Raw genomic sequence first — 21,416 nt, 5'->3', positions numbered from 1 at the left:
AAAATAAAACAAATAAAGTAAAAAAATATGTAGGTAATAATTAAAAACTGAGATAAATAAATACTTTTTTAATCATATCTCATATATTATTTATTTATAAATATTAATGATGAAACCGATAGTGTTTTGGCTGGACACCGTATACCGGATATTTGGCAAACCCCTAAGCCGGATATTTGGCAAACCCCTAAGCCGGATAGCCAGATATCCTTATCCATTGTATAAAAAAAACAGTAAAAACGTCCCGGTACTCGAATTTCTCTCATAGTTAAAAACAAAACTTTTAATGGGCATAAAATAAAAAAGGTTAAAATATTTTCATGATATTTTTAATGATCACTTATCGAATAATGAATTGCATATCAATATAGTTTTTGAGTTTATTATATAAATAATTACAATGGTTTTGGGTAGTTTCACTTCTCGCACCTAATTTTTTTCACGCAAATATATTTTTAATTAAAAAATATTTTTGATAAAAAAATTTGATTTGCGGGTTAAATTCTTTTTCTAGAATGTATACTAAATACTGGTGACCGTTTTTATGCAAAAAAGTCAATGAAATGTCAGTGTCCCTTTATGATTGGCAAGATTTAAATTTTGCACTCCCCAAAACCTAGTTTATAGGAAAGAAAAAAGAAGGCTGCGGGTCTGCAAAGTGCGCCCCCCTGAGGGTTGCGCCCCTGGCAGCCGCCCACCCGGCCAGCCCCTAGCTACGACGCTGATGAGGGTTACTTCCCTTTTCCCAAACGCGGTCGATATAAATAAATCAATTCAATGGCTTTGATTTCGTGAAATTTTCAGTTTAATTAATATTACGGGTAGTACCAGATATCTATTTCATCTCTAATAAATATAATTTTTTGAGGGACACCATCAAGTCAAACGAGATTCATTATAAATGTATTACATAGGCCTTGAATTTTGGCTTAAATATTTATTATCGAAGTTGTAGTAAGTCAAAACAAAGTGATTATGAAAAATATTACATATGTACTTCGTTTCATAAAATGCTCTTAGTAGTAAACTGTTGGTCCCAGTAACATATCTTATATTGATACAGGCACTTGACAATACATACACATTGACAGTGATCTAATTGGAGGTATAAATTGATTTTGCCTACTTTTCTTAAATAATTAACAAAGACAACTTGTCCTGTTGAATATAAACGCCCTTGAGGTGATTTTCACAAAAATGGCGCTTTATAAATTATCCAAACATTATTATTATTATTATTATAAACGGAATAGCATAAGTATTTAAATATTTAAGTTGAGCGTAATCGTGCACTGCGTGAAAATTGTTGATTTATTTCCGCTGGAGTTTTACCTCTTGTTTCAGGAAGATATAATCTGAAAAAAAATTTAATATCATAGAGTAGACACTCAAATATTCAATTAGGTATGTGCAAAAAATAGCTAGGTACTGTTAGGTAAACGTGTATTATTAATATTTTTGTTTTTTCTGTAATTGACAAGTGTAACTTGGTCTCCTGAAACTAGTTGGCAGTTTTGCCGTAGGAATACAATGAGGAAGTTCAACGCTACGGGAAATTGGATACGAAAAATGTTTTCTTACACGCAGTAAAAATTAAAGCATTATTTAATTGTACAGTGAAATTTCTTAAAAATATATGAAAAAATAATAAAAATGAACTACTTAGTTTAGAATAGCCAATCAATTGTGCGTTGTGATAGATTTCCGGTTTCTGATTAGCCATGTTTAGCGTGTTATGAAGGGTATGGGATTCTCTTTTTAAATGTCAGGAAAACTGTCAGGTTAACAAATGAAAAAAAACTGAACTTCCTCATTGAATGCCTATAATCTACATGGAGCTGAAGATATTATTTCCTATTGAAAAGTAAGAAATAAATGGTAGAGTTTTGGCTTTAATGATACGCATCAAATAGTTTATTTTATGTACTAAAATATTTTTAAACATCGCAAGATTATAAAGATTTCTCTTTTATTAAAATAAAAATCACTCTGATTAATGAGGATTAGTTTAGCAGAAGTTTTTTGCCTGTTTGCAAAACCTTTTTGTACACAATAAATTGGAAGAATAATTATATTTATTTATTATTTACCTCATGAAAATGTAAAGCCCAGCAGTTGAAACAGCAAATATGATAAATGAGTATGCCCCAATTGAGGATTGTAGGGATGGAAACAGCATTCCTACAATAAAGTTCCCTCCCCAGTTACAAAGTGATCCCAACGCCATGGCTGCTGGTCTCGGGCCCACTTCAAACAATTCTGTAAACAAAAATGTCCAATTACATTATGTAATCAATGTCTCTTGCGCTGAAACTTCCACATATGATATTATGGAAATATGCAGCCTTGTACATCACAATCGAAATACAGTACTCGAAATAATTAGACATTTGCACGCTTGTACATTCCAATGTTGCTATACTCGAGTTTGCAGTGATAAGTGTGTACTTGCTCGCAACTGCGAGATAAGAATGAACTCGAATGAGTCGACCACTTGCATATTAGCAGACTCTAGCGTAGCAGGGTTAAATTATGAAGATAGTAATGCGCCCCGAATAAGCAGATAAAAGCTAATACAGGTAGATACTGGAAGAAATCATAAAAAAAATGCACCTTTTGCATTAATCGCGTGCACGACAGATACGGAAAACGGACCGACACGGCTTCTAACTAAAAGAATAATTATATTGATTTGATAAGAAAACTTATAATATAATAAAACTTAAATTGCTAAGAATTATACATATTCTTTTTTGTGACATTATTTACCTTGCTACTGGGTTGTTCTAGTCAGTGTCGTGCTATTTTGTTTTTTTTTTTTTAGTTAGTATCTAATATCACCCTATATTTACACAAATTTAATAAATAGGTTTATTGAGTGGAGATATGAGAATTAGGGAGTAAAATGTTAATATCGGAGAGGTCAGATAGGAACTCAGAATGATAATCATTTATGGGGACATAAAAATAAAACATGGTTTAGATCTTCTTCCTCAAGCTGAAATTCGCACATGGCAGAGTCCGGGACATGGATTTTGAACAGGTGAGAACACTGTACTACATATAGAGGACGTTAGTACTGTTATTTATTTAAGGTACATATATCTAAAACAAAATTATTTCATATGTTATGCTGATAAACCAAAAGATATTCAAAAGGTATTTCACTTACCAGAAGCTACAAAATATGGGATTGGGCCAATTCCTAATCCATAGAACATGACATACAGCAATACTGCAACAATGCACAGTTTTGGCATCCAGTCTTCGTAAGTATCCTGCAAGATTATACGGGTGTTGTTTCAAATAGTGTAATTTATAAAATTTTATTTCAATCTTTTGTTGAGTTTATCACTATGGGAATTTGAACCGAGATTACTGAAATTGGAATTACATTTTTTCGGGCCACATACGCATGTTTGCTAAGTTACGCGGGCTACAACCTTCCACTGACATATAGAGTAAAACAGTATCGGTTAAAACCAGTTTCATTCATCGCCACTTGAAATATCAACAAATATATTTTTGAACTAAAACACAATGATGATAATATTTATCGTTTGTCAGCATATTAGCCAATACCAGCTCAAACAACAGCTTATGTGCCTATATGTTTTTTTTTGTTGTCTGGTATGCCATGCCTCAAAACACAATAATGAAAAGAATAAAATTCATCACACAGACATCACCAGATGCCTCCAGGAGACACTATCGCCAGCAAGTGCTTTCGCCTCTTCCCATGTCAATACCGTGTCCCTTAGTTCCACCGAATAAAGCCGAAAGATCGTCATCGACGGCCTTCCAGGACGGCGGGAGCCTGCAGATGTAAAGTAGGGGCAACTTGGGATTTCCTTATTCAGAATTTTACCTGAGATTAGCTATCGAGTCGCGTCTATTTCACACAGAACCGTATTCTCCAAACCCAGACAAAGATTTTTTTTGAGTGCTAAATGTATTAAATAATAATTGAAAATAAGATCTGATGTCACTTACAATGAGATTGATGGTGACGCAGAGAGCGAGAAGGCAGAGGGCCGAAGTGAGGGAGGAGAGCAGGGCGAGGGGGCGGCGCCCGCAGCGAGACATGAGCGGAATGGCCAGTATTGCCATAGTCATGTTCACAACACCAGCACCAATAGTGGCCATCTGCGCCTCCCACGAATTGAGCTTTGCCTTTTTAAAGATAGACGCAGAGTAGTAAAAAACCTAAAATATGAAAGTGACAAAAATATATTATGACAGTATTAAGAAAACAAGACCTTATTACGATTTGAATTTTAAGCAAGCAGCCTAAAACTTATATGAAGAGATGGCATTACTAAGATTTTCGAGATCGGAATATACAGTTTTTATGGTTTTTCAATTGCGCTAAAGGATCAAGACCAATGCCAAAGAGTTTCATAATACGAACTCATTTTGACCTTTTTATTACAGTACCACAACTTTTACAGTTTTTCACTACCCTTCGGAATGTTATGACTAAAGGGAATTTTGCGTGAGTTTGATGGGATCATGTTAGGATTTTTGTTAGGGTTTATGAACAGTTTTGGGAAAAGGGTGAGCGCTTTCCCTTTCCATATTAGAATTAAATTATGCCATACGTCAATAACATTTTTTGATAACATTTTAAACAACATCGCAGTGTATATTCTGGGCTGAAGCACTAACATGGACGCAGCTAGGTTGTCTAATACACCAGCAATAAGTCTTAATGTAGCATAAAACAACTATGGACAACTATGGGTGGCTTCAGCCAGACGATAGAATTTGATTCAGGATACGGCACTACCCGATGTAGGGAGTACCGCTTTTTCCACCGTTAAACTACTGGGAGTCTTACTTAATTCTGACATTTTGTTCATGCTGGTAGAAGCATGAACAATAAGTTCATGCTTTTACCAGCTGAGACAAAATTTGCCGGTTGATGCCGCCCGTTTATCAATAAATGCGTTTGTAGTGTCTAGTCAATTATTGTAATGGTATCTGTGTAGGTCTACCAATGAACAAAATGACTTGCCTACTGTCTGTATTAAATGCTGCAGCGAGACTTATTTATGGAATCTCTAAGTTTAGTCATATCATTCCACTACTTCGGAAATTACACTGGCTATGTTTTCCACAGATGGTGGAACACAAACTCTGTTGGCTTATGTATAAATCACTGCACAACTCTGCTCCGGAATATCTAAGGGTAGTATGCATTCCAGATGAACAAGCTGACGGGTGTCTTACGCTTAGATCAGCTAAGTGTACAGCGAGAGAAAAGGTTATTATACCTCTACAGCGCACTAAGTTCGGTGAACGCGCATTTGCGGTCGCAGGCCCTATGGCATAGGATGCTCTCCCAACAAAGGTGCGAGGCTGTGAGAGTGAAGTGATGTTTCGGAAGAAATTTAAAGCCCACTTGTTCTCTAAATCATTTGAATAAATCCATAGCATGTGATAACAAAACAAATTACAAATTTAAAAGGTTCAATTATTTTTATTTTATTTATAGAATCACTTTGTAAAGCGCCTTTGAGGTATTATATTACAAAAATGGCGCTATATAATTTATCCATAATAATAATAATAAAAACCCAGAAACACGCTACCAGATAACACATTGACAAAGGAGAAACTTGTGTTCCTAAACAGGTCAGCATTAGTTAGGATACCTACCATAATGATTTGTTTGAAACATTTATATTATTGTTATAAAAAACATTTTTAACTTTGTGGTATGACATTTTACACTTATTTGTTTATAAATTTGTATAAACCACTTAATTTTTTTATTTTTTTAATTACACTTCGACCGGTTTCGAGGTTACTACCTCATCGTCAGGAATTTAACTAACTTATAATTACACGCGTTGCTATTTATATAATAAAATATTGTATGAAAGAGACAGAAAATTGAAAGAAAGAGAAACGTACCTCGAAACCGGTCGAAGTGTAATTAAAAAAAATAAAAAATTAAATGGTTTATCCAAATTTATAAACAAATAAGTGTGAAACATTTAGTTAAAATTTGACTATTTATTTATGTATCTTACCAAAAATATGTTAAAATAAAAAAACTGTATGAATATAAGACCTACTGCATTAATTCCTGACGTTTGTTGGCCTCCTTGCATTAAGCAGACCAGAAGAAGAGGTAGTCGGAGTTCTTTAGACTTCAGGACCTGTATTATTCCCCACCTTTGAGCTCCCTCACCGTCGTCAGATTCATCATTGGCCTCGGTCTCTAAGTCCGATATTTCATCCGCCAACTGGTCGGGAGTTTTGTTGGTGATTCGAGAAAGTGCTGAAAAGATTTATGATAAGAAAAAACGAATTCTCTGATGTTTAACTACATAATTTACCAAAAACTTATTATACACGTTAAACTTTTCCGGAGACAATTATTACTTTATTTTTTATAAATAAAACCAGTATTGCTGGAAAAAACATTTCCAAAATAACAAGATATTATTGTCAAAGTTCCATCTAAGTTTTTCATTTTATTTTGCAAGAAAAAAAGAGACAAGTGCGCAAATATCACAATCACAAATCAGTTTGTGCTTCGAGAATGCATTGTATATAAAAGTTAGTATAATTAATTATTATTATTATTAAGTTCATTATTATAAATTTTGTAGATTTAATGACATTGTGTTTTTACATAAAAATGTCCTTACCTTGTATTGCCATTTCGGGGTTTGATTTAACGACAAACAAATATTTAGGGCTCTCGGGTAAAAACAGAAGAAGCGGAGTAAATATTATCACAAGTATTCCATAAAAGGCGAGCAGATAATGCCAGTCATCGGGTGAACCTAAAATTTAAACACATTACTACAGGTAATAATTTGTGTTATTTATTTTTATGCCAATAGGGCTTTTACACGGTGACATAATGTATGAGTACAAACAATGTGCCTTTAAAGAAACATAGCAAGAAGATAGTATAGTATGCAAAGAAAATAAAAAAAGTTAAAATAAACTAAGTATTAAGAGAGTATTAAATAAATAAGTCTCAGTAAGTTTAAAAAGACAAGTCTATGAATCGTATATCGTAGCCAGGAACTGAAATGCATACAACAATCTATGGAAGACAGATGCTAGGTGTTTATCCAAGAGACAGAATTGGAGTCGTATATATCATGGATTGTACAAATTAAAAATTAAAATACAAAAGGGGTATAAAGGAGATAAATTTGAAATGGTACATGCACTGTGGCACCGATTCCACCAGTTTTTTTCATAAATTCCTTCCAAATCCTCTCTCTCACCTGCTGAAAAAAATAGAATCTAACACAAAAATTTATGTGATTTTTTCTTAAATCTGGGTGTTATGTACTGTAATTGGACTATTGGCGTGTTGTGGTGGCTGAAAAAAGCGGGGGATATAAAGGAGTGGAAACGTTTGAAAGAGGCCTTCATCCAGCCATGGAGAGAACAAGGTTGAAGAAGAAGATGGCATTAATATTTTTTTAAAAACAATACAGAAAGAAAAACATATAAATTGTATATAAATTTGAAATGGTACATGCACTGTGGCACAGTTGGTTAGACGGCCAACTGTGAAACTGGCGACGCTGGTTTGATTCCCACCAGTTTTTTTCATAAATTCCTTCCAAATCCTCTCTCTCACCTGCTGAAAAGACTCTAAAATAGAATCTTAGTGGAATCCTTTTTTTTTAATCAAAGAAAATTCTATATTGGATGCTCGGAGAGGACACAAAAATTTAATGTGATTTTTTCTTAAATCTGGGTGTTATGTACTGTAATTGGACCTATTGGCGTGTTGTGGTACAATAAATAACAAGTTGCTATTATTGGATTATAGGCAAGCAGCTGGCGCTTCATGGTACACATTTTTTCTGCACTGTTTTTCCATTAAGAAATGATCCAAACATTTCTAAAATATTGGACCTTGGTGGAATGGGCAACTTTACTAAGTTATTTCAGTCAACTCTGGAATCGGGGACAACAGAGTACAGTGATAGTAATAGTTCAGAGTTTTTATAAGTCAAATATACCCAGAAGTACGTCGAGTCCCATAACTTGGCCAATAAGGACACCGCAAGTGACTCCCAGTGGACACAATACGCCCATGGCACCCCGTAATTGTAATGGTGATATTTCAGTCAAATACATCGGCACAATACTGGTTGCAAGTCCTGAAACAATTCAATTAATTAAAAGCCTGCTTATTATGCATAGCACAGGAGTAAATGTTGTGGTCATTATTATTATAGATAACTTATGTAGTGCCATTTTTGTAATATAATTTGTTTCTTGTACATATTTTTCTTCATTTAACTGTTGTAATTGGCTTAGTATTTGCGTTCTTATGATTTACTCAAAAATTTCATTTTGAGGGCCGTTTTCAACGAGTTGTAAATAACTCACTACTAGAAAATGGGAATCGAGTTGGGGTAGAGTGGAATTCGAACCACAGTCTGTGAGTCCGAGACACTAGCCACAGGACCACAACCCGATTTTAATTTTAATTTGACTTATATTTTTTTATCACGTGTTACAGATTTATTCAAATGATTAAGACTTGTATTCCACGCTCTGTCGAAAACGTAGCCAGTGTAATTTCCATAGCTTCCTTTATACCTCAACTATAGATATGACAAGATGTATAAGTGAAACTAGGAATGTATGTCAGAATAGGTGTGTGTGGTGGTCAATCCTCTCTGCCCACCCTTACAGAGAAATAGTGTGATGGTAGTAATTTAGATGGCTATGACTTAGTTGTTTATGGTATTTGAGTGCTAAAAAATTTTTTTTTAAAAAAGCTGCTGAATTCATTACTGTCGGAGGAAAAATATTTACTAGCCAAATCTACACAAATGTATCAATATACTAAGCAAATTAGCCATTTAAAAAAAAATGTTACATATACGGCTCATATCCACACATTGCTGTGTAATTCGATTAAATAATTACTGCAAAACTCTAATTTTCCGGATTGATGACTGCTAGGCGTTATCACATAAAAACTTACTTAAACATATTCAGCAAAGTTAATTGCTTTGACGAAAGAATGCGCCGGCTGCCAGCGCCTTTTTTTACTTGTTATAATATCTCGTTTATTTTGGATTTCCTAATAATGATCCAGATATTTGGCAATCAGGAAGACTGGAGTTCGGATAAACGGAGTTCTACTGTATTTAAAGGGGTTCAATTGATTGTGGGAAATCACAATCAAACTTACACAATATAGGGGCAAACTTTATAATAGGTATTCTTTGCATAATTATATCAAAACTGTAGTGAAAATGATAAAAAAAAAACTAAATTAATTTGTATGAATACTATCTGTCAAAAAACATTAGAAAACAGTAATAATTGGAACTACAACCGACTGTTGTTGTTGGCAACACCAAATTTTAAGTGGCTTGTTTTGTGATTGGTTATGAAACGGCGACTACGTTCTATTTCAGTACCATACAGGAGTTGCCAAAATTAGATAGCCATATAAGAACACCTTGATTTCAGTTAATTTTCACAATTTTTGACAGATTGTACATTTCTCCTACGAGTATACGTCAATACTAAATAAAGTAAAGAGATACTTACCTCCGGACAGTCCAATCAATAATCTGCCAAAGAATAACATTTCAACGGAGTTGGCAGCTAAGCTGGATATAAATAGGATTGAAGCTACAAATGCAAAGCCATTGACCAATATTATTCCGCCTTTCCTAGATGTAAAACAATATAATTATATAACTTATGATAATTTGTATAATATTTTGACTCCAGACAAGGGTTGCCAACTCAATCGACCGAAAATCAGGGAGTGAAAAAAATAATATCAATGCGTTTATTTAAAAATTGCAGATAATATTTATTCACAATTCGTAATTAGGAAAATTATTGGTGAAAAACAACATCACAACTAATGAAAGAGCCCTCTGATTGTTTAATAAATTAACTAGGTATATTTTCTTAAAATGGTACTTTTTTTTACTGCGCGCAGAATCCAGTGGCTTAGGCCAGCAATTTAATGAAAAAACATTAATGCAACCACAATATAAACAATCCTTACAACATTCAAGCTGTTTGAATTGTATTTTGTCTTTGCATTTATCATATACATTATATAATTATACTATTTATCATTATATAACAACCAAATCTTCAATGTATTTGACAACAGAATGAGCACATATAAAATTATTGTTATCATATAATTTTGCCTACATATTAGAATGGCTTTTATATATCGATACTTAGTAGGAATATATTTATAATTTGTTCTTTAGGTTATAACCTGGGAAATGCCTTGTTTCTTTTTTTCACTGCGCGCAGAATCCAAACCTCCCTGGACGGTAGGCAACCCTAGTCCAGATGCATGAGGAGGTGGAAGGTTACTTGTAATTCACTATAAATTTTATATTTGAAGCACTAACTTTGTGGTTATTCATTATAATAAAGCTTTAAAAAAATAACTTTGTTTTAAGCACTATTTTTTCCACCGACCGGTTTCAAAGCAAACAAGCTTCTTCGTCAAGGTTTACATAACTAAAGAATTATTTCCTATTTTATTTTATCCGTGTTTACTAAATACTACACGTTGAGCTAGTAAATCAAGTCTTTTTTTCCTAAAAGGGTGGTAATTTGAGATGCATATTTTCGAAACTAGACAGGATCGGACTAAAAAGAAATATTATTTTTTTGGTTACTAATTAATTTTTTGCTATCATGAATCGCTTTTTTAATTTCTAAGATGTTTAGGTTGTCTAATTTTAATATTTTATTTTCAACGTGAAGTACTTTTAATCCAGTGTCTTTATTGAAATTATGATTATTTTCTATCACATGGTTGCGAATTCAGAAAAATGATTATTATTTAAGCACCTTAAGTGTTCTTTTACTCTAATATTAAAGTTTATTTTAGTTTTTCCAATGTAGATTGAATCGCAATAATTACAATTTGATTGGTATATGCCAGATTTATCATATTTATAGACTATTCAGTAATTTAAAACATTTATATATTTTTAAATTTTATATTTGAAGCATTAACTTTGGGGTTATTCATTATAATAAAATAAATGAAAACAAATTTGAATTCAACCACTTTTTTCTATGGACCGGTTTCAAAACTATACAAGATTCTTTATCAAGGTATACTCAAATAATGAATTCTATCCTATTTTATTCTATCAATATTATGCTGCATATGGAACTAATAAACGAAGTCTTTTTGTCTTGCAAGAATAGGAAGTGTAATGTGAGATGGATACGCTAAAAACTAGACAGGAGTAGACTAAAGGAAATATTGGTTATTTGGTTATTTATTATTTTTTCTTAATATGAATCGCTTTTTTAATTTCTAAGAAATAAATTATTGTAATACTGAAAATAAAATATTAAAATTAGACAACTTGGAAATCTTATAAATTAAAAAAGCAATTCATAATTTTAAAAAATAACCAAATAAACAATATTTCTTTTAGAGTACTCCTGTCTAGTTTTGAGCGTATCCATCTCACATTACGGTCCCCATCCTTGATAAGAGAAATTATGGAAATTTTATATGACAGTATTTTTAAAATGTGAAAAACTGCATTTTTTTATGGGTGTCAAATTTATGTACTGTTTTCTTTTTTAAATAATTAATATGGTTACATAAAATGATGCATGGTTATTTATTTTCTATTACAATATGCTTTTATGTATTTAATTAATCTTAAAGCTGTAACTTTCCAAAAAAGAGAGTAGCCCTCGTGCTTTATACTGTTTAGTTGCATTTGAAATTAAATAAAAAAAAATGTATTACAAATTATTCCTTGTACATAGTTTTAATTCCAGTGTTTTATGTTGTGACGCATAAGAAAATTCCCGTTTTGAATCGTTATACAAAAATATGGCTACAAAATAGCAGAAAAATTTCAAAATGGGCTTCATTTCATATTTTTACAGTATTCATATTTTCGCATATGATTTATCTGAAATACGATTATTTCAATATTTATTACATACGCCTTTAGCTTACCTTCCAATATTATCAGCCACAGTGGCTCCGAGACATGAACCGGTAACTCCACCAATTATGAATATGGAGACTATGGAAGACCAGAGAATATTGAGGGAGGCCTCACTTAGGTGGCTATCAAATCTAGTTATTAGACTTTCATTACAAAATTGTTTTATTATCTGAAAAAATGGGTAATTATGATAATTATGTTAACTCCCACAAGCGAGTCGTAATTCAATAACTTTTGCAATAATTATTAGTTTTTTTTTTTCAGAATAGTACACTCAATTCCCTTTTTAACAATCAGTAAATAAATTATTTATTTAGTATGCCTTGACTGTTTTCGAGGAGCCTACATTATTTTATCACTGTTCCGTAATCGCACATTATATAATATTGACCACCAAATTCTATAATATAGTTTTATGACTGTTCATTCTTAAAAAATATTCTTTATCTTTTAGATTTTATGGAAGTTACAGATTTTAAGAGCATAGCATGTTTTAATATTCTATTGAAAGTAATAGAGTGTCGAGTCGTTATTTTTTATGGTTCTCTATTATCAGGATTTATGTGAGTGTTTTAATCGGGTAAATCTGTTTAGATTATTAATACCTTATTATTTAAATTTAAATATATATTATACTTACATCTTCTGGTGTATTTATGACACCAATATTGTAACCTATTGACAATGAGGATCCAAGTGTTGTCACAACTCCCGCTAACACCAATGTGGAAGTCCATTCTGACCAGAAGCTTCTATTACTTTCTATCACATTACTATTGATCTAAAAATTAAGAATTTCGATAAATGTACATGTTTGAAAAAACAATCTTCCGGAATTGTAATTATTCCTTACTATAACAATTACTATACCCATTTTTCTTTAACCATATTAATAAACTTAAAAATATTCTGCATTTCCGATGTAAGATCTTAACTAATGAAGCGGGTAAGCAAACATATGAAATACGAGTTGGTTAAAAATGTCACAAAGCAGTTGTTAAATGCTTAGCAAAAATTTTAAAGAATGAAAATCCAGGGCTGACAAACTGTACTGTTGTAAATAATCAGTCAAAAATATTAGAAATTTAATTTATTAAATGTATTTTAGAAACATGATTTATAGAGCAATAAGTTTAAATACTTAGTAAGTTAATTTGATGAAATTATTTAGAATTAGCACTTCCACAGATTCCAAAAGACATTCTCGAGTCAGAGATTGTCTGAAAAAAATTAACTAGTTCATAGAAATCAGATGACTTCTTTTGTTCATGCTTACCAACATAGAAGTTGATTTTGGCAAATATTGATTCTTTGAAACATTATTTTATTATATTATTATTATACTCACTAGGGAAACCAGTTCTAAGGGAGACTGACTGAGGAATAATGTAACTACGTATTTATTGTAGATAGAGTAAAATCATTAAAATAGTAAGACAAAAGAAGTAAAGGGAGACCCCCCGCGATGATCAGATTATATTAAGAAAACTGCTGGTGACGGGATGCAGAAAGCGCAAGAGAGGAATACATGGAGGGATATGAGGGAGGCTTATGTCCAGCAGTGGACAGAAATGGCTGTATGATGAAATATGTAGCTATATTATTTAACAAGGAAAATGTGTTTCAAATATTAATTTTTATTATTTTATATCCATGTGTACAAGCGCTAAATGATAGCATAAAATATAATAATTACGAAGCATTTTTAAAATTTGCAATCTTGTTGAAATGAAATTTAAATTATTAAATTGAAATTTAAGGGAGACATTATCATTTAAAAAAAAAAAAAGAATAGCCCTGAGCCCTATCGGTCATAATACCTTAGGTAAAATGATAACATTGAGTTATAAAAATGATTTAAAAGGCAAATAATGTCGTAACAAATTAATCCAAAATAATGTATTAGTTTATAAGGTTTAATATAACTTGTAAAGAATGAGATCCATGTTTGCAATATTACTTTACTGTTAAATACGGAATGTTTCACCGGTGAAATATATATTTTATACAAATATTTTGATATATTTTAGTCACAATTCCATTCAACTACTGCTCTTGTTCAGTGTTTAAATGTTTTTTATTTATTTTTTAATCAGAAGTACAAGGAAACAGTGACATTCTAACAATAAAAAACAGAACTTGCAATAAAGCATTTATTATCGCTTCACGAACACAGATATCACAGTAATGATGTCGAGAACGAAAGGGATTAAAGAACAGAATACAAAGATAAACCAGAACCATCCGCACTGCCAGGAATCTAATATAAAGTAGCTGAGGATTATTGTGGCCATCCCATGGCATCCCGTAGCTGAGGATTTGTGTTAAGGTAAATGTTCTTGGTTAGTACACAATTGTTTTTCAAAGCATTGGATAACACATCACATATAAATATTTTTTTTATTAGAAAATAGAATACTGTGTACAAAAGTTTGTAGTAACAAAAGTAGTAAATATCGTCGGTATACTAGAAAAACCCTCTAAATGCATTATTGACTATATTCAAAATTAACGCTTTGAATGTTTTACTTGACAGTTTTTTCGACATATTTTGGACATGATACATGCAACAGAGAGGGGAAACATTTTTAAGAAGGGAATATGGAAGTCTAGACATTTACAGGGCTTATGATCCGTCACTGGCTGGTTTAAGTGGCCACATTACACACTGTGTAAAATTTACCATTCTGCCTATGTTTAAATATCCACATTTCCCCAACTCTTCCATCTGTCGTCTTTCATGAAGTAAAAGAGCCGAAACCTTTATCATGTGGGTGAGATGCATCCGGCTGAACCGATTGACCACTAAGCAATGCCTGAAAACAATTGCCCAATTTTTATACTTCTTCTTATACTAGTTAGTTAATTCAACAATGTTTCGAGTATATCCAAATGTTTACAGACAGGCTGGGGTTATTTAGAATTAAGTTTGTTGCATCTTAGTTTCCTTAAATCGTTTCGATGGATGAGATTTTGAAAAAATATATTACAAAAAACATTTTTTTTTTAAATTGTGTGTGTTTACACATAACAACTTAACTAAACCTCGGAGAATTTAGAGGACTTTATCGGTTGATAAAGCTCCAAAAATATCATACAATTGCATTTATAACTTGTTTTCTCAAATTTAGTCATTTAGAGGTTTTTACCAGTATACAGACGATACATGCAAAGGTCATTTTTTTTAATGCTACATTCTTTCATTAGTAATCCAAAAAATTAATTTCAACAATATTTTAGTTAGTAGATTTACCATTGTGAATTGGATAAGCGATTATTGTAACATTAAAAAAAATAAAAGACCACTAGGTACAATCAGTTAAGAATAATTGTGGACTGCGGAGATGTAGCGCAGTTATTATATAAATTATTTATTAGATCTATAAGTAGTCTTTTTTAATCTTACTGTAATGATTATCTGCAAAGTTAATTTTTAGTTTTAAAAAAATAGTCAAAATCATCTGTCAACAATGTTTTAAGTTTGTCCAAATTTTTGTAGACAAGGACTAGATTCAACCCCCTAGGGAGCTGTTAATATCAACATATTACAACAGAGATGAAAAACTCTTTATAGAAGGCAATATAGAAGACTAGGCATCCACAGGGCTTATGACCTGTCATTGGCTGGTTTGAGTGGCCACTTACACACTGTGTAATGTTCAGCATTCTGCCTATATTTGAATATTCCTTCGATTCTTCCATCTGTTGGCATTGGTGAAGTTAGAGAGCTGAAACCTTTATTGTTGCGGATGAAATTCATATGCCAAGCAACATGTTGGCAAGGCGAGGCGGAAAAGCGTTGCCTAGTATGTAAGTGAAATAATTCAATCATTCGGTTCAATCTTAAACCAACCAATGACAGGTCATAAGCCTGTGGATGCCTAGTCTTCTATATTCCCTTCTATAAAGAGTTCTTCATCTCTGTTGTAGTATGTTAATATCATCTGTCTTATTCCCTACAAATTTATGAAAAAATCCCTTTTTTTTATTGTTAAAACAGTTATTAAAAAAATTGCATTCTTAATTTTTTATATATTTTTTTGTTTTAGTTTTGTGGTTATTTTGAACTAGCAAGAAAATAGAAATCTGAATAGAGTATTAAATATTTGATAATACCTGGGCAGCATTTATAGTACGGAGCCATAATAACGTTACTTAACTCATTAAAATATAATTATTTGAATTCATGTAATCACCCGGTTACAGTTTGCAGAGTGCACATGTATTTCAAATTAATAATGAGATTATGGTTGTTTAGTTTTCATACGGAAAATTTTTGATAAATGAGACAACAAAATTCAGTAGTGACCGACCGAAATTTCGGTTTCTGTTTCAGATTCAGTTGCAGTTTTGGCCAAAAATCGGCAGACACTGCTCAGCCGAAACCTGCGGTCGGGATGCGTCGTATTTTGTTCGACTGTACTCGGGTGCATCTAATGGCTCAAGACTCGGCCGCGTGACCTCAAGTTTTTAGTTTTTATATTTTTGCAATAATTCTTTCATAGTTAATAAGTTGACATTGGAGAACTGTTACATATAAGTTATATGTATAACATAATAACAAACCAACCGGCGCTAAAAATAAACTAATTTACTTATTAAATTTATGGCTTTTATTTCATCGTGTATTTTATTTAACACTTATTTTAATGAACTTGTAAGGTTAACTAATAAAAAGGGCGAATTGAGGACGTTTGAAAGTGACTTTTAATTTATTTAAATAAGTTTTAGTTTCAGCTGAAACTAGAATAGAAGCAGAAATTCAGTTTCGGTTTTGGCTGAAAATCTTGTTTCGGTCTGTCACTAAAATTAAGCATCCCAATATTCATTTCGAATGTAATAATTTTATCTATCATATTTAACTGACGGAACAGTTTTATAGTCTTTGTTTAAGAATAAGCCAGCAGTGATAAAAGAGAACCTTGGACAAACCTAGGAAAATTCCGGCAATAATTTTTAAATAAAAATCTAAATGGGTACCTACTTATTTTTAGAATATCTTACACTCTATTATTGCTCCATTCTATAAAACTGTCAAAATTTATCATTATTGAAAGATTGTGTTCATGTTATATTTTGTTACAATCTTTTTTTTTGTGATTTTTTTTTACTTTAAAATTGTAAAAAAAATTGAGATTTCCTTATTGTATTGTTTTTAAAAAATATTGTGTTGTGTACGTAATTGGTGCTGTGTTAGGTTTATGTTTTTTTGTAATAAGATAATTGTATTATACCAACATTAACCTGTGCACAACAATAAATATAAATAAATAAAAAAATATATTAAAAATCAAGATTATTAAATACATATAATATTGTGGCATGCGATGCAAGTAATAAAGTTTTATTTTTAGTAAACTGTACGCCTTTAAAATTTATTCAAAGTTGCGGAATGTTTATATTACGTAAATTAATGTCACGTGGACAGTTGGTTATGCAAAAAATAAGGTAGATAAGAATATCTATATTATTTCATTTTGCACTGCTGATAAAGCGCGTTATCAATATTACATCAACATAAACATAGGTCAGGTTTCACATTTTGGTATTATATATGAACATTTGTAATGTGTAACAAAAATCATTACACGCGTTATATTCAAAACTAATTTTTATGATTTAGATTAAAGTATTGTCGATGAACAATAAAATCCTATAAATCAAGTTTTGTAAAAATAATTCAGAGAGATTTTCCAATAGTTTGATGATCAGAGCTAAATTATGTACATTTGGAAATATTTACATATTTCCTGGTATATTTTATCAGACAGTAGCAATGTCATAAAATTTAACTTATTTAACGGTGTAAAAAATATATAGGCTTATTAGAAAGAGACTTACATTAATAATTCCTTGGCCAAATGCAGAACTACAAAATACAAGTCACATTTTTAACAAAAATCTGTATTTGATGTGTTTCCGAACGCGCGAAAGTGGAAAATTTTAGCTAGGGACCCTGGTATCTATAAGCTAAGTGCTAGACCCTCAATAAAGACAGATGTTCCCTATCAGGTCCTGCGTTAACGATACCGGGGGAGATGTAGAGTAGAATTATCATAATTTGCTTTAGAAGGGGCGCTGTGATATTCAATTGTATTTTGTATATTGCGCGCATCGCGGTTATCGGCGAAATAGCCCGGACAGGCGGAGCGTGCCGGTATTTACGAGACCTGTGGCCGAAATGGCACCTAGAGCGGTGGGGGTAGTACCACCACCTCCACTCTGGGCCATTCGATGCAGCGTTATGGCTAGCTCCACCGAGTCTGACGCGTGACGTTTTTCTGTACTATTTTCGCTGTACAGAAGTTTCATAAGTGTATTTATAATATTTTATCAATAATTCTTATTTGTGCAGAAGTACTTTAAGTGGAAAATGCATTTAATTTTCTAGTATTTAACTCGAGTACTTAAATTGCTCTCCTAAAAATTGTAAAAAAATACAGCGCTTTGATATTATATACTCGAGCAAAATAAAATGAAGAAGCTATGTTATAGAGTTAGTAAGAATGTTAGTGAAAAGGATACAGACAAAGGCTGTGGTGGATGCAAACATGGTTATTCCGGAAAGGAAGGTGATTAGTTCAATGCAAATAAAGGCAATGGAAGCGCCACAACCCCCAATCAACCTGAAATAAATATTCACAAATGAAGATTTAAATTTTATAAAAAAATATATACTATATGATAATATTATAATACATATGAACCAGGATGGAAAAGCCTCAAGGATGTTTATGAATAAATCATCATCACACCCCTGTCTCGCCACATGGTGCAAAGGGCGATATACGCTGCATTTAGTGTACCAATGCAGTCATTGGTACACTAAATGCAGCGTATATCGATCATCTGTTTCATTCGGGTAAAGTGATCAGCCGAATATTGCAGTGTAGAATCATCCTTTGAATCAATATTTCGTGTCGACCTTTCCAGGAATCGAACCCGGGACCTCAAACGAGGTAAGCGAACGCGGCAACCACTACACTACGAGGCAGACTTATCTCCACTCCGATTTTTAATGAACTCGTGTAGCGGTATTTATAGCAAGACTAGGCATATATACCGATAAAAATTATCGTGAGGTCCCGAGTTCGATTCCCGTAGTGGACGTGTAATATTTTCAAAGGTTTTTTAAACTGCAATATTTCATAATTCTGGATTGGCACTTGAGCGTAAGACTAATCAACTTACCATAATATAACAGATGATCGAAATACGCTGTATTTGGTTTACAAATGCAGTGCCTTATACACCACTGGGAAAGGGGAATGATAATGACTAGTTCTTTTGAGTTCAGTGCAAAAAATCGGCGTTTATTATTAGCATAGTGTTATTATATTATGTTTTGCAAAACAGTGAAGGTGAAAGAATATACAAATAAGCAAACATATTAAGCACCGTCTATTCTCACTAGGTATAGTAAATACCTGTTCTAAAGTAGACAGCATTTCTTTTTTTTTAATATAAAATACAGCATATTTTTTATTTGAGATGTCTGACGAAAATGAATACAAAATTTAATAATGTATAAAAATACGATAATTTTAAAAAATTTATGGAACTAAAAAATTGTAGATTGATGAGTTATGGACTTTTTGGGGTGGTGAACTGTGGTTTTAATACCAACTGCGGTGGTGAAATGATCAGTAATAGAGGTGCGAGGCACAGCAGATACAGTGGGGTTAATTGTTTTAGCAAAAATGTGGTCGATACAAGGTTCTGCCTCATGTGTCACTCTTGTTGGTACATGAATAAATTAATGATATAAATCCAAAGTGCATTACAGTAACAGATTTTTTAAAATGCTTGTTTACTAAATCTAAGCTAATTAGTACATTTTATTACGCAAGTCTATCTAGCTTATTTAGTTATTTTGATTTGTTAAATGCGATGCGAAGAGCCCATGAGGAAATTTATACAAAAATGGTGTTAAATAAATAATCTATTATGATTATTATTATTTTACATAGTAGCTCATGATGATATTACTTTATTATTTATATATTATTTATTTATATTATGAATGCCATATAAAATGAGTACACCCACCTGAGCATAATGGCATATAGTGAATATAAAAGGAATCATAGCAAATGTGTGTTATGCAAAAGTCCTATTCATAAATAAAAATGACTTTTTTGAGGTGGTCGAATGACAAAAAAAGGGAAATTTAACAATAAAATTAATTTGCTCATTGAATCAGCATTTTCTTCTTGATCAATAAGGAAGTTTAATGGTTTTTTATTTATTTGTTAATTTATCATTGGTTGATTTACATAAATTATTGAGGCCGTTCAAAGTAGTTCATATTTATTTAAATATTTTTTTCATACACTTTCAAGAAATTTTGCCGTTTAATTTAATGCTCTAATTTGTACTGCTCGAAAAAAATCATTTTTGTATCCAATTCCTCGTAGGGCTGAAGTTCCTCATTTCACATAAGGCACTGTAATGGTACTCCAATTGCTACATGTCTTAATAATTTGATACATGAAAGCAGGATGATCAGTCTTAGACTCAGATAAGAGCTAAGTCTTAGTAAAATTTGGATGATTTTGCAATAGAAAAAGAAAATGGTTTGCGGTTGGTTCAATTAAGTTTTTTCCCCGTTTTGTTAAGATCCTTTTAGGACACAGTATTTATGTGTGCACTTCGGAAAACATGGGACTACATGAATAAAAATAAAAGAATATGAGTAATACAAGGATTATAAAAAAAAAAAAATATTGTTTTATAATAATAATCAATCAAAAAACCTACTGCCTCTGGTACGATTTTAAATGTGTTTCGTGAAACTCCGTCGCCAAACAATACTTCGCGCTCAGGTGGCTCTCCCATAGTAATGTAGTAACGACACACAAGTGAGCAATTAATGTAAGGAATTTGGCCGGAATCAGATTTCCCCTCATACCACACTCCAATTTCTAAAATACATAAATAAAATGAATTCGTTTATAGTCGCGTCCTTTAATGTATGTATTATTTTTAACTTCAAATAAATAAATAATAAATGTATTTGGTAACAAAGTACAACCTTCAACGAGTTAAGTGTCAAAGTTATGGGAATAATTCATACCTGTACCCGACTAGTTAGGTATGTTGAACCTTTGAATAATAAATGTCTAAAGAATATTAATTTATATGTATTTAGAACTATTTTTATTTAGAATTGATATAAAATTTTAAATTTGTGCAAAATCACGCCGCTTTCAAACTAATATAAACAAACTTTAAATTCATCGACCATAGAGAAAATAACAAGAATTAAACCACAAATTAAACTTAAAACCACAGATGAAGCATCAACACCATAAACTATACATTTAACAATATACTGCACCAGCACCTACTCTGGCGCGTGTATTCAATATCATCGTGAAATTTTTATAATTAGTTTTTTTTCCCCCTTTCATTAGTGAATATTTTTATTAATTGACGTTT

The 21,416-nt window shown here is 31.8% G+C and overlaps 1 protein-coding gene across 1 annotated transcript; it reads right to left on the bottom strand.

The window, feature by feature from the left end:
- Positions 1-740: 740 nt before the first annotated feature.
- Positions 741-21,222, bottom strand: LOC148275550 (solute carrier family 2, facilitated glucose transporter member 3-like). Its single transcript, XM_088235553.1, has 12 exons — positions 21,052-21,222; positions 20,736-20,899; positions 12,616-12,756; positions 11,984-12,144; positions 9,559-9,683; positions 8,007-8,147; positions 6,663-6,800; positions 6,084-6,289; positions 3,994-4,206; positions 3,173-3,278; positions 2,091-2,259; positions 741-1,355 (listed from the first exon to the last, which is right to left on the bottom strand). Exons 2-12 carry the CDS (start codon positions 20,811-20,813, stop codon positions 1,271-1,273), a joined length of 1,563 nt encoding a protein of 520 aa, XP_088091679.1. The 5' UTR covers positions 20,814-20,899; positions 21,052-21,222; the 3' UTR covers positions 741-1,270.
- Positions 21,223-21,416: the final 194 nt, after the last annotated feature.

Source organism: Micrasema longulum, unplaced genomic scaffold, assembly GCF_059751315.1.
Source record: "Micrasema longulum isolate JH-2025_06_02 unplaced genomic scaffold, ASM5975131v1 h1tg001392l, whole genome shotgun sequence".
NCBI lineage: Eukaryota > Metazoa > Arthropoda > Insecta > Trichoptera > Brachycentridae > Micrasema > Micrasema longulum.
This window is presented reverse-complemented; position numbering and strand designations above follow the sequence as displayed.